The sequence below is a fragment of the Zootoca vivipara genome, chromosome 4, assembly GCF_963506605.1.
Source record: "Zootoca vivipara chromosome 4, rZooViv1.1, whole genome shotgun sequence".
Lineage (NCBI taxonomy): Eukaryota > Metazoa > Chordata > Lepidosauria > Squamata > Lacertidae > Zootoca > Zootoca vivipara.
The window spans coordinates 81,817,717-81,832,357 of NC_083279.1; the positions used below are offsets into that span (position 1 = coordinate 81,817,717).

A 14,641-nucleotide genomic window follows, 5' to 3' on the forward strand; every position below is an offset into this window, starting at 1 on the left:
GAGTTAAACAATAACCACCTAGCAGAACAATAACCACCAGTTGTTAATGCGCAAGTACTTGTCTGGGATGAGAAATGGGTTGCCCATTTCATGGTTACCCATCCCAAGCCTGCAGGTAGTTTCAGTGGCCAGATGAGGAAGTGTTTGGTCAGTCTCTATTCTAAATCAGAGGTTGTGTTGTGTGCACAAAACCATCCACACCTAACATTGTTTTCTAAAATGCCTTTGCTGCATCTGCACACCCTAAGGGTGTGGGTTTAGAGAATTTTATGCAGAATTAGGCACTGGCCCATTGAGATTCTGGCACAACTACTTAAGGAATGCAGCTAAAGCAGCAGGAGGAGCACCAGAAAGATAGGGCTGAAAGTTATTTGCACAATCTTTTCCCTAGCTTCTGCAGAATTAAATAACTTTGTTGTGCTTTCCATCCATGGAAAAAATAATAATTACACTCCTGTTCAATGTTAGAAAAGCAGGTATATAAGCTAGGCGCTAAATGGCTCCTTAAACCAGGGTTACCGTTACCAAAATGAAATGCCTGGTTGTCATTTTTGGGCCAGACAGCTCGAAAGTCGTATTTTTCAATATACAGAGGTCCCTCGACTTACGAATGACTCGACATCCATAGGTTTCGACTAACGAATGGGACAAATGGCCGCACGCTTATGAATTTTTCTACATCCGAACGGAAACAGTTGGCAGCTTTAAATGCGGTTTCCTCGACTTACGAATTTTTCCGAAATTTGTTTTTCCTATGGGAAGCCGCGTTTCGACTTAAGAGCTTTTCGACCTATGAATGTGCATTCAGAACGGATTAAGTTCGTAAGTCGAGGGACCACTGTAACTTTTGGGTTCCTGAAATTCATTCTGATTGTGCAGATAAAATATAAATGATAGAATTATACATGATGTGTTGCTAGTGTGTGGAAAGGGTCAAGATCCAAGGATCCCCAGGCATGCACCTCCAGATGGTAGAGTCGTCAGCTGCTAGCCTGGTGCCTGGGCATATTCACTTGGTTGCAATTTGCCAATAGCCAGCTGCAAAATTTGCCTGGCGCATTTCGAATGCTGCTCCTGTTTCAATTCATACTTGAGGTTTCTCCTGTAGTAGAGTATAATGAATTAGGTCCTCAGAGGGTCAGGCTGCAATCCAGACCTTCAATCCACCATGCTGGGTGTTGGATTGGGTGGAGATCTCTTTACACATACATGTTTGAACTCACATGCATGTCCAGCACTCAGATGTATTCATGCACACACTAACAAGAGGTTGCATCCCTTACAAATATGTGTTTTGCCCACAAGAAGTTCCCACACAGAATAAAGAAAGCTTGGTTTATTATATGAAACACAGATGACAGAATATATATTTGTTTGCCTGACGCTTGTTGACGTTCAACTGCGTTTGCCATTTCATAACAATCTGTTTCTTCTTAACTATACCAATGAGAGACTGTGGGAGGGTAATATATACCTGTATGTAAATCAAAAGCTGTACCAATAATATATGCACACCAGGGGGCAGGATGAGGTCGCATTAGTCAATTTTGGCATCGGCAAACTAGTTCTGTAAAACGTACTGCAACTTCATGGGATGTTGCAGAAGGTGCTTTTTCAAAAATAGCCTTGCCAGGTTCAGCATGTCGACACACCAAGTGAGAAAAATAAGTGTTAAAGATTAACAGACCAAACCCAGGGCATGTTTACTCAAGAGTAAGTCCAGCTAGAGTCAAGTTGCCATAACACTCCTCTCTCAGGGCAGCACAATTGGGCTGAGTGCCAATACTGTTTTGTATACACAGCAGGAGAGCACTGGATCTTTTTTAAAAATCTCATTGACTTGAAATTTAGCTTAGTTTTCCTAGAACGGTGTAGGGCGCTGCGGAGGAAGTGACCTCTCTCACTATCCCACGCCACTTCAGGGACCTTTACTTGAAATGTGGCTCAGTTTAGTTTGCAATTTCATTTTAAACATGGTTGGGCTCTCTTACGCTGAGGTATCACACTGGGGGAGCAGATGTACAGCTGCTGAGGCCATAAAGATGATTTTGGCTGCAATCCTATGCATTGGGAGGTCATTCAAAGGGGGCATACGTACAGCACCTTAGATCTCCCTTTCCAAATCTGGGGGGAGAGAGCTCCCATGTTGGATAATCAAGCCCAACCGCTGCAGAAATGTCTGTGGTCCCTCAGGCGTTGGAGTGCTGACATAAATAGAACCAAAATAATCTTCTTTGGCGATCGCTCGTAGCCAAGTAAGAGTGTCTTCCATGAACATGGTCATGGAAATTGTGTGTGTGTGTGTGTGTGTGTGTGTGTGTGTGTGTGTGTGTGTGTGTGCATGTGTTGTGGAGTTTTACAGTGTGCATGTGTTGTGGAGTTTTACAGTCCAGTGTGTGTGTGTGTGTGTGCATGTGTTGTGGAGTTTTACAGTCCAACTCCTCCAAGGGACTTCGAGTCCCCAAAGTCCATTAAATCAGAGAAGAATGGATGGAGACAGGTACAGTACCAGTAGAAGAAAAGCAAGGAAGATACTTACTTTTTTCTGTTGCAAAAGAGTGTCTTCTCCCCCTGCAAGGAGGGAAAGATGCAGAACAAAGGTGTGTAACAGCTTTTAAAGGCTTCAGAAATTGTCCAACCCCAAAGACCACCCAAAATCATTACAGTCTACAACAGAAAATTAAGAGCAGGCACCTCCAAACTTCGGCCCTCCAGATGTTTTGGACTACAATTCCCACCATCCCTGACCACTGGTCCTATTAACTAGGGATCATGGGAATTGTAGGCCAAAACATCTGGAGGGCCGCAGTTTGGGGATGCCTGATTAAGAGTGTGACTTGTCTCCTGTTTGTCATGATATCTGATAATGCTTGCTGATCGCATTATTCTGGCCAGTCTGGGCCGTTCTTTTGAAATGGTGTATACCCTAGTTTCTGAAACCATTGGCACAGACCTTCCTTCTTCATACACAAAATATGCTCTTTCGATAGGATTTGTAAGTGAAAAGAACTATTGGGTTGGGAAAGGTTTTTCCAAGGCACTTGGAAACAGAGGACATATTTGGGTTCATTCAGAGAGTCAAGATGGCCTCGGGATTGCTTTGTGCCTTCTAATGAAGTGTGTTTATTTTTCAGGGAATATTTCCTAATTTCGAAGGGTGGGGGATTGGTTTTCTACGGAGTGTGGTCCACTATGTATGTGCACCTTAAAATGATTGTAATAGCGGGGAGGTCCAGGGGAAAGGCTTGGACCTTTTCAGCAGCTTCCAGGCCTGTTGCATGCCCTCAATCACATGAAAAATTCTCACCAGCTCAAGAGTTGGTGTAAAACCTCTCCCTTCAGTTTCCCTCTCGTTGTTTTATAATGGGAGGGAAATAATTGTTTTAAAAGACAATGATAACCCAAGAAAAGGATGGAGGAGCACAAGAGTTCAGCTCCCTCCTCTATGCCTTAGGATTTCATTTAGAATAGTTTTAATAATAATAATAATAAATAATAATCCCCAACATTGCTTGAACAATGGAGGCAGGTAGTGGAGGAGTTCTGTTGCTCTTTACAAAGTTGTCATAGTTACTGCCCCACAGATCCAAATGTTGGTTGTGCAAGTTTGTGGCAAGCTGCCTTAAGTACAGAGTGAAAGAAGGGAGAAAGATAAACCAATACTGTAAATAAACTGTACTGCATATGTTTGTGACTGCTGGGACAAATATGATGTCTTGTAGTGTTTCCCATCACACTTACAAGATGCGGTGCATTTATTTGTGAATTGAAATTGACAATTTTATATTTTTTGTAGTACACCAGAGCATTGCATTATTGAAAATCAGGATATTACTGGACCTGAGATATGAACACTCTGTGTGTGTGTGTGTGTGTGTGTGTGTGTGTGTGTGTGTGTGTGTCACATTTTCAACTCTTAACAATCAGTGTACCAGACCTTACTGGGAACAGATCCTGGGTCTAACAATCTTGCAAACTGTGGAAAAGGCACTATACTGTAGTCCCAGTTGTTTGGAAATCGTGCCCTCTAGTTTTTGGCCTCTAGAGGGGGTGCAATACAGTACTTTGAATATTGTTTGACAGATGCCTGCCTAGAGCCGGGTGTGAAAGTGTACTGTTGGCTAATGTAGCATTTTAGCAAAGGATTGCAGATGAAACTACTATGGCCTTTGACAACGAAAGTTAAGATCCTGCTGCTCACCTGGCATTTCAATTGCTGGTTTAAAATGTGCTCTGGTGTGTTTTAATTATTGTTTTTAACTGGTTTGTTTTTATTGCCCTGCATTTTATAATTCGTGTTTTTAAATGTTACAAGCCACCTTGAATCCCAGCATGGAATATATAAATATATTAAAGTAACAAACAAACAAACAGCCTAGTAAACTGCTCTGTCTTGAAGGTGATACTAGAGCGATACCATCGCAAGGTCTATTGTATTATCCTTTCCCACCACTGGGTGAACTGGGAATCCTTATGACCTCAGAAGCTCCTTGCATGTGATGTCGCTGTGTTTACTGAATGAGTGGACTTGGGTGGGGGGAGGATGATGATAACAATAACAATAATAATTTCCCCATCTGGCTGGGATAGCAGGCTAATACTAGCCTCTAAGCCAGGGATCAGCAACCTAAAGCCCATGGACCACAAGTGGCCCACGGGGGTTGTTTAACCGCCCCACAAGCCGCCCCCGAACAGAGCCGCCCGCTTGGCGAGTCCCCGCGTGCTGCGGTAAACCGAGGCACGGGAACACGCTTCCGCAGCACCAGAAATCACGTCTGCGCAGACGCTGGAAATCGCGGGCATGCGTGCTCATGCGCATGCACAATCTGGCCCATGGAGGGATCTTCGCTGGAGTAAACCAGCCCAGGCGAGGTAAACCTTGCAAACTCCTGCTCTAAGCATACTAGTAAAGCAATTATGGGCTGGCAACTTTTGTGGGTGTATTTGCAAAGCTCCTACATGTACTTCACAGATTAGCATCCGTTCTCTCCACCCCCTTTTAGGAGGAAGAGAAGACCACTCCTCCAGGGATGTTACTGAGAATATTAAAAGCAAACATAATTCCCAGTTAAAATCACGTATGTGTTCTCTTTCGTAGCAAACTTCACAAGGGAAAGGAAGATGCAACAGGACTACCGGGGGTGACCGGAGACTGGTTTGAAGAAATCCAGAAGAGAAAATTTCAGAATGAGGCTGATGTTGGCAAAATGTTCAAACCACCCCTAGTTCACAGACTCCGAAAGTCCGTCGGAAATGGTGAGTCGCCACTCGTGCATCCAAACAAGGCCACTTCCAACCAAAACAAGGGGAGATATATGACATTACAAGTTTTAAAGAAGAGGAACAGTCACCAGAGATTTTTCAGCTGCAAGTAATATCTCAAAGTAAAGCACATTAAAAGGCAATTTGGCTACTTAGCTCTAGCTTCTCTGGAAATGTGTTGTCAAGGCAGGGATCAGACTGTTACAGCGAGCGTTATCTGATTGAATTGCCGCAGCGCCGGCCTTCGTGACAGGAAGAGCATTTAAGAGCTTCGCAGGGAAGGAAATTATATATTGTAGGAAAATATATATATATGTTGTGTATTGACTTATCACACTTAAGTGCTGTAGTCCTCCTCCTGGAGATGAGAGAAATCAGGTCTCAGATAAAACAGCGTGTCTCTCCAATCTGCTTGTCAGGGGAAAGGAATTCAATTTAGATAAGTGAAATGGATGGATGGAACCTTGAAAGATTCAACGGGGCTCAGAAAGCAGGCAGGTGATGATGTGATCAGAATATCAGGACAGGAAGATGGAGCCCATCTGCTGTCTGGCTTGACACTGATACAGATGTAGGGGCAATTTCTCTCAGACTGTTGCTTTGATCAGTTTCTTAACTGTCCTACAGACTGTTGTGGAAATTAAACAATGCTCAGATTCACCTTAAAATTTTTTTATTCATGTACATAGAGAGAGGCACATGCACACAAACACACACACACACACCCCGAACTCATGGCAGTCAGGGAGTATTCTGAGGACATGCAGAATATACTAAATATTTATACAAAGTTTGTTGCGTGAAGCTTCCTCAAAGAAAATGGAAAGTACAAAGCGTTAATAATGAAGTTGAGTCTGGAAGGCTTTTTATAGATGCCACCTCCCCCCCCCCCAATATCTGAGGTGTGGCTTCTAGAGACAGGGCCTTCTTGGTAGCTGCACCCTAGTTGTAGAATTCTCTCCCCAGAGAGCTTTGCCTGACAGCTACTTATCCCAACCTCCTTATGCACAGTTTTTAATTGCATTTTTTAAACGAATGTGGCTTTTAGCTTCTTCTTCTTCTTTTGCATTTGCATTTTAATTGTTTTATCCCTTTTGTAAGTTGACTTGGGATTATGACTGAAAGACTGTGTTGATGCTTCAAATAATAATAATAATATACCCACTTCAAAGGATTGGGGAAAGAAATAATATTTATCATTTCAATTTCCTTTTCAGATGCAAAACCCTCAGCCCCGCCGATCCCACAAGCCCAGAAGAATGCCTCCCCTTCCATCCTGGGAGGGCTGCGTATGCCTTTTGCATCTCTCTTCTCCTCCTTCAGAAAATCTAAACGGCAGCATTCAAAGCCTCTGCAAAAGCAGCCGCAATACCCAACACGGTGAGCTGGAAGCTTCCTGTCTGTGTGCATTCGATTGCTCTGGTTGCAACTCCAGATCTTTGGGGGCCAGGTTGGAGTCAGTGGCGGAGAGCAGGCATGGGCGGGCGCACGTCCTGGGGGCGTGGCACGCTGCCTGTGGAGGTGTGGCGCCCAGTGGGGGGGGGCAGCCGTAATGGCATCCCACCAGGATCGTGATGCCGGGGGCGGTACACTCCCCCCCCTTCCTCTGCCAGTGGTTGGAGTAGGCTGTTCTGTTTGAGAAAGCACCAATGATGGCTTTTCTGGGATTAGTGGACAGGAGAGGTCTTCATTGTTAGCAGCTATTCCTGCATGGCAAGTTAGACTAGACTCCCAACTCTACGATTCCATGAACTTTCATGAGCTTGTGCCTCGTGAATTTGTTCCTTTCCTGTATCTGCCTTGGAGGATTTCACACTGTGCCATGTTACAAATGTTGGAAGCTGCTTGCCGCATCTTCTCTGTAACATTTGAAGGTGTGGTCGCATCTAGGGGAGCAGGGAATTTGGACACAACTGGAAGAGCAGCTGACCAAAGTTACTGGGGACATAACCTGTGCCCACCTTCACCAACCTAGTTTCCTCCAGATGTTTTAGACTACAACTCATAGGAACATAGGAAGCTACCTTAAAACCATTGCACCATCTAGCTCAGTATTGCCTGCACTGGCAGCAGCTCCAGGGTGTCAGACAGGAGCTTTTCCCATCCTTGTCTGGAGACGCCAAAGATCGATCTGGGACCTGCTCCGTGCAAGCGTGCAGTCCGTCACTGAGCTCCTTCCGTAAGATCTGTTTTGACATGGCTATTCATGGCTAGCAGGGAAATCTGGTGGGCTGAAAGTAGACCATACTGGCGTAGGATATGTAACTACTTGCTAATTGTAGAGTGTGAGCAAAGCTAGACTCTGGATCCTTCTGTTCTTGCTTTTATTTAATATGAAATTCATGTTGCATCTTACACATTCCTTCCATGTAATTTGGTGTCTCCCCTTCTAAGTGCTCTGCACTCACACAGGAATTTCCTAATTTGTGTGTTGAGCATTTTTGTGCTCAAAAAGAATCTGGAGAAGCCCCTGCTTGCATACACCCTTGCATAGTTAGAGCTGTCAGGGTGGAGGCCTCGAATCCTGTTTCATGAGGTGAGATGGATGCTACAAGAGGCAGGGTCTTTTTGATGGCGGCGCCAAAACTTTGAAATGCCCTGTGGAATTTCCAAAAGAAAGCATTTGTCAAAATTAAAAGAAAAATAAAATATAATAAGTTGCATTACTGAAATCAATGCACTTTTCGACGATATTCTAATTTTCTGAATTTCACCTGTAGAGGCAAGCTTTTCTCCCTCTCTCGTAATGCTAAAATTAGGGTAATCTTATAAAATTGTTGGACTGAAGAGTCAGGATAGACAAGAGGAAAGTACTGGAATTTGAATCGGTCACAACTGGACCTAATGGTCAGGGGTCCCTTTACCTTTAACGTAGCAGTGGTTGCTAGTTTTACAGCAACAGCTAAGAAGCATATTGACAAGCTGGAACATGTGCAGAGGAGGACGGCCAACACGACGAAGGGGCTGGAAACCAAGCCTATTGAGGGATGGTGGAAGGAAAAGACCTTCGGATAGAGAGAAGAATAAAAATTTAACAAATAAAAACAAAAACGGAGGGCACCCCATTGTCTACCCCACGACTAGGTGGGACTTTGGCGTCATCTGCCAGGACTATTGTTATGTTCAAAGTGCTATAAATAAAAACCCATTAGAGCAGGCATCCCCAAACTGCAGCCCTCCAGACGTTTTGGCCTACAAGTCCCATGATCCCTAGCTAACAGGACCAGTGGTCAGGGAAGATGGGAATTGTAGTCCGAAACATCTGGAGGGCCGAAGTTTGGGGTTGCCTGCATTAAGAGGTTTTTATTTCTTTATTTTTGTGTGGTTTGTTTTGCACCTGCTCAGGTTCTGCCTGCTTTAGTTGTCCCAGTCCTCCTCGCCCTGTTCTCATCTCAAGTGCATGTTTCCTTTCTTGCTGTTGCCTAGAGAGGCATCGGGTTACGTGCAAACGGGGCTTTCCCTTCGCTTGCGTGGGCTGGATTTGCTTGCTTAGCATCTTTCTCAGGGCCTCGGATGATGTAATGCTTCCCGGCCCAGGAGGGCGTTTGGAACCAGCCCCACAGAGGTGTGCGGAGTGCCGTGCGAAGGAGCATAAACAAATAAACCCCGCCACCGAACTGATTGCTAAATGCGGTATTTATGTCTTCTGCTTGTTGCTTCGCGATGGCGTTTGCTTTATAGGGAGACGTGAGCTCTGTGGCACCATTAGGAGGAAGTTGTTTAGAAAGCAGGTGAAATTCCCTCGTCCGCACTGCAGTCTCGTCCTGCAGGTAGGCAGATCAAAGCTGCAGTTAAAGGCGCAGGAGCAGGCCGGGCCAGATTTTTACCCGGACACTTGGAAACCTGTCTCCACCTGCTTTAAGCAAACAGGTCTCTCTCTCTCTCTCTTTTGTTATTGTTTGTCCTGTAGCAGGTGGGAGAGGAGGGTCAATCGATGGATTGTTAGAGCAGTGGGAGAGGTTGATGTTGTGGCTTCATTCTCTGCTGGGTTTTCTAAAAAGACGGACCCCATTTTTTCGGAGAGCAGAGCTGTCAACGCAAGAATTGAGAATGCCCCGTGCGAGAGGGCGCCTCCAGACTGCCAGATTTTTGCAAGAGGCGTTCGGGCACAGACTGGCAAATTCGGGGTGGCACAATTACAGTCAATCAAAGAGCTGTGCTGCCCTAGTTCGGGGGTGGGGAACCTCTGCCCTGTGGGCCAAATTTGGCCACCAGGCCTCCCCATTTGGCCTGGCAGGCAGTTTTAAGGGAAGGCACACCCACCTGCTATACACACGATACCACCTCTGGGTTGGGTAAGGGCAGGGCTTCAGAGGATCAACTGGGAGCTTAAAGTAGGCTCTCAGTTCTTCCTTTCCTCGCTGGAGCAAACTCTACTCACGAGGAGGGTTGTTTCAAAATGGGTGACCCTGCTGCTGTGGAATCTATATATTTAAATGCAGGAAATCTTGACCCTTAATCCTCCTGCAACTTGTCCTCTTCGGTAAAGGGTAATTGCTAGGAAAGAAATGTCTGAACAAACCCATCAATCTCAGGCAATGTTTTTACCCTGTCCATTTATTAATACGTCTTTATTAGATATAATTCTTGCTCGGCATTCTGTAGCTGGGGGTGGGTGGGTGGGGGTGTTGCCGGTTCTTTAAAGCCGGCCCTGGGTTCTGTCGCTTGAAAATAGCAGCTTGACTTGCTGCAATTGGCAAATGACCTCCTTCAGCTCCTTGCTAAGGAAAAAGTTCCGCTTGCCAACTCCTGCATATTATCAAACCTCTGTTAAAGGACAAAAACAGGCTGGGCTGGTTTTCCCCCCCTTCCCTTTTCTTTCTGGCCAGGTAGCAGCCCTGTCTAGTTTATTAATCCAGCTACCAAACTTCATGAAGCGAGGCAGACAGACTCACTGGAAACTGGCCTCTGATTCCCTGATGTGGAATGGCAGCTGGGATATTCCTGAGCTCCATGGTAATTAAACATGTGGGCATTGGTAAACAGGCTTTTAATTTCAAAATGCTGACAGGAGCAATTGACATCTGCAGGATCCTTTTGCTCTTCTGCCTCATAATTGGCCGAGGCAGCTAAGGTGGGTCTGTTTATTCTTTGAAGATCCCTAAGGAGGGGAGGGGATCCTTCTGGTGTAATTAGGAGGAAACCTTTTAGAGAAAGGTGTCCAATCTCTTGAAAGAGAAACCTGTAGGAAGGCAATCCTGTGGTACGGGAAAGTCAGAATTTGGAAGAGATGAAAAAGAAATCCTGAAGGCAAGTTCAAAAATAGAATTTTATATATATATATATATATATATATATATATATATATATATATATATATATATATACACACACACACACACACACACACACACACACACACACACACAGTGTGGTTAAAATTGCCTGCCTGCCCCAGAGTCAAATCCTTTCACTGTTCAAAGCAAACCTAAGAAGCTAGTTTTGCTCACCTGGGTTGTAATTCTGTACACACTTACATGAGAGTAAGCAAACTGAATGGAGTGAAACTTACTTTTGAGTAAACATGCCCAGGTTTGAGCTGTTGTCATTTGATTTTCAGAGCCTGCATGCGGCAGAAATTCTAAAAGTAAAAAAGCCTTTCATACTGCAAGATCTACTGAGGCTGTTCTGCCTAGTTTCAGACTCTTATGTCATTATATGCCTTGCTTACTTCTGCATAGCTGCCAAGTTTTCCCTTTTCTCGCGAGGAAGCCTATTCAGCATAAGGGAATTTCCCTTTAAAAAAGGGAGAACTTGGCAGCTATGTACTTCTGGCATGTGAGAAGTGTCGATGATGTAATTTGATTTACAGCAGTAGTTTTATTGGGGCAACCTGACTTTGTATGTTACCTTCTTTTCACAAGCAAGTATTTTATGGGTAATGTTCATGCACAAAAGCAGAAGGCCACCTTAGCCTTGGTGGACTGATTTCACCAGGAACATAGGCTATGGAAGCTTGTGCCATAATTATTTGGCATGGAACCTCGCTTGTTTGTCATTTTATTGTGGCTGGTGGCTTTTGCACTGGGTAGCTTTCCACATCCTGCCAAGCCCCATAGATAATCTGCCATGAGCCTGTTTTATAATTAATCTGTGTTTTTATTGTATGTTGCAACGTAGACGTTATTGTTTTAAATAATTTGGAAACTGCCTTGAGCGTTTATTTTAAAGAGCAATGTGTAAGGGAGGGGGAAGAGGCAAAGTTAATAAAACAGAGGTCCAGGACTTGAGAGGCTGAAACAGCGTATGTAGAACGAGGTGCTTGGGATGTGGGAAGGAGTCGTGCCCAGGAGGTTACGGGAAGCAAGCAATTCCAAGACAATTCATTACATTGTGGTTTTCAGATTTAAGAGTTGCGGGGTGGGGGAACTCTAGAACATGAGATAGAGAGAAACAGGACCCGTAACAAACCGTTGGGTATAACCTCTCTCCCAGTAGGAGGGCTCCACTTCAAGGTTCCATGACTACTGAAGATGATCAATCTTCATTGGGTTAGGTTTGTTTTGGAGTTTCATGTGCTCACTTAAGTGCCTCCCCCCCCAAAAAAAAGACTCTGAATTCTATCAAGCATCTTAATACCTACCTCTTGTCTCTCAGTGGCCCCATTTGGGCTCCATTTCTGAAGGTGATGGGTAGCATGGGGCTACAGCCTGAAAGTTGCTTGATTTGCTTGGTCACCTTTCAGCTCCTGGCTCCATGGAAGTAACACCAGTTTCTGCTTTTTGGCTAGAAGTCATAGTAACTCAGGAAACTGGTACCCGTTCCTTGAATATTCATAGAATCATAGAGTTGGAAGAGACCACTAGGGCCATCCAGTCCAACCCCCTGCCAAGCAGGAAACACCATCAAAGCATTCTTGACATATGGCTGTCAAGCCTCTGCTTAAAGACCTCCAAAGAAGGAGACTCCACCACACTCCTTGGTAGCAAATTCCACTGCCGAACAGCTCTTACTGTCAGGAAGTTCTTCCTAATGTTTAGGTGGAATCTTCTTTCTTGAATCTCCCATCACTCAAGATTTAGGGTGCTTGGGGGTTCTCCTTTGGACCTGAAACACATCCCTAGGAGTGCATCTGCTAAAAAGGTGTTAAAAGGTTACAGGAGCCGGGGTCTCATTTGCATCTGGCCAGCAACACCAGGCCTAAGGAATCTGTGGTCCTTCAGGTGTTGCTAGACGACGCCTCCCATCTTCCCTAACCATTAACCCTGCTGGCTAGGGCTGATGGGAACTGGAGTTGAGCAACAGAGGGCCAAAGGTAACTTAGCCCTGACATCTCTGTGTTACAGGCTTCTGATGTCAACATACACCCTCATTCTGACCTGATATGGTAACTTCCATCCATCTAGCCCAGTTTTTTTATATATTTTGATTGGCAGTAGTTCTGGGTTTCTGTTGCCTGCCACCTGGAACGCTTTTTACTGGCGATACCAGGGATCAAGCCTTAAATGTGGCCTCTTCCCACATCCACATCTTTTTTGAGTGTTCTTTAAACAACACATTGAGCGAATTGTAATTCTGAAAATGTTCACCTGGAGTCAGAGGCATTTGAATTAGCCTTCACAATGCTATTTTTCAGGAATGTGCTTTGCATCTAGGAAATAGTCATTCACTGGACACCAGGGCTTATATTTCAACAAGGAAATGCTATTCAATACAAGGGTTTCAGTTGCTTGCATCAGACTCTGTGGGCCAGTTTCTGGGCCTGAAATATCCAAGTAAACATATTTTCCCTCCAAATCTCCTTGACCTATGACCTATGAGGTGGCAGGCATAAAGTCAACAGGCACATCCTTTCCTGCCATGGGAGGGGGTGTGGTAGAGATGAGAAACTTCACCTGTTGATTTTTTTTTGCCTGTCATCAGCCCTGAAAAACACAGGAATAGAAGTGTCAGTTTTTAAATGCAAAAGGAGGCAGGCAGGCAGGCAGGCAGACAGACAGACAGACAGGCACACACACACACACCAACCCCGCAAAGTTGAAGAACAAGAAAATAGATCTTTCCTGAATCTCTCCAACCGCCCGTCGGTTGCAGAATAAAAAAAAAAAAGTGCAAGCACTTTATACCTTTCAACTTGTTCTTCTCTGCCTGCAAGGCGCATTACAAATAAATGACAAAGCGTTTGGGGAGGGAAGGTTCATGCAGGCACCCGGAGCATTGCCAGCGAGCCAGTTTATACTTGCTGCCGGAGTGTAATAAAGTCAGCTTGCTTGAATGCACAAGCAGCTCCTGAGGACCAAAGGACGGTGTGGGAAGGCAGCGGGGGGGGGGGGGCGTGCCGGAGAATGCTCCAGTATGGTGGCTTCCGATGACAAGCAAACTGTGCAAAGAGACAGCAAGTTGAAAGGGAAACGGATCTGCCTGACGCGGCCACCGGCAAACCCAGCCGACCCCGGCGAGGAGAGGGAGGCAGTGTGGTAAGCAAAACTCCTTCCACAACCTCGAGAGAGAGAGCCTTTGGAAAGACCGTGTGGAGCTGCCATAAGTGGCTTAGCACTCGCCCTGCTTACGTGCTCAGCCGAGTTCCATTGCCGTTGTTGGATGTAGAAAGTTGGATTAATCATCAAACAGTTTTATGGAAAGAGAGGGCCTACCCTATGCTCTGGAATGCTGAATGGTGGCTAACTCTGCCCACCTCCAATTCCTTGGAATTGCTCCTGTGCCTCTAACAGGTTAGATGTCAGGCGGTTAGTTGAGCAGGTGATTCCCCTCCCTCATAGGAACATAGGACGCTTCCTTATATTGGCTGTGACTACATACCTCATTAGGGTCTACAGGTTTCTCTGCCAGCCCTCCCTGGAGATGCCCGGGATTGAAACTGGAATGTTTTGCAGGTCCAGGACAGGGAAAGTATTGGTTTGTTTGTTTTCTGCTTACAGTAATAAAATCCCAGTATCTCTGCCAGGGGAAGAGATGGCAACCCTACTAAGTCATGTTGCGTGGTGTTTTTTTAAAAAAAACACTAATTAAAGGAAATATTGGATTTACCCCAGCAACATCGTGGGTGTTTTTTGATTGACGCTTAATGTATGATCGGTAACTCAGCAGGGTAGATTCAGACTAATAATGTCTAGAAAGATTCTTGCCGGCCCAGCCTCTCCCTCTCTCTCCGGCTCCTCCCCTTTAACAAATGACAGGTTGTTGCTCTGAAAAATGTGACAGGTGAAAACTTGCGGATTGTAAGGAATGATATTTTAAAGCCGGGAGAGATCTGCTGACCCTGTTGGTGCATTGCGTTCATTTCACACTTCTTAAGTAGACGGATAACTCTAACCTGAAGCAAAATTTGAGGCAAACCGATTTGCCTCAATATTTTGGACTTCAATAGCCTGACACTTAAGTCAGTAAATATGCTATGCTTAAATTTGAACTGATTTAA

General features: G+C 45.0%; 1 protein-coding gene across 7 annotated transcripts in view; it reads left to right on the plus strand.

Moving 5' to 3' along the window:
• Positions 1 to 14,641, plus strand: part of EXPH5 (exophilin 5) — a 44,053-nt gene that overhangs the window by 10,132 nt on the left and 19,280 nt on the right. The window contains exons 2-3 of one of the 7 annotated variants that reach the window (XM_035115154.2): positions 5,099 to 5,256; positions 6,480 to 6,642. In XM_035115154.2, coding sequence (XP_034971045.2) covers positions 5,099 to 5,256; positions 6,480 to 6,642 — 321 coding nt within the window. The other 6 variants (XM_035115156.2, XM_035115159.2, XM_035115158.2 and 3 more) reach the window with 6 other exon arrangements.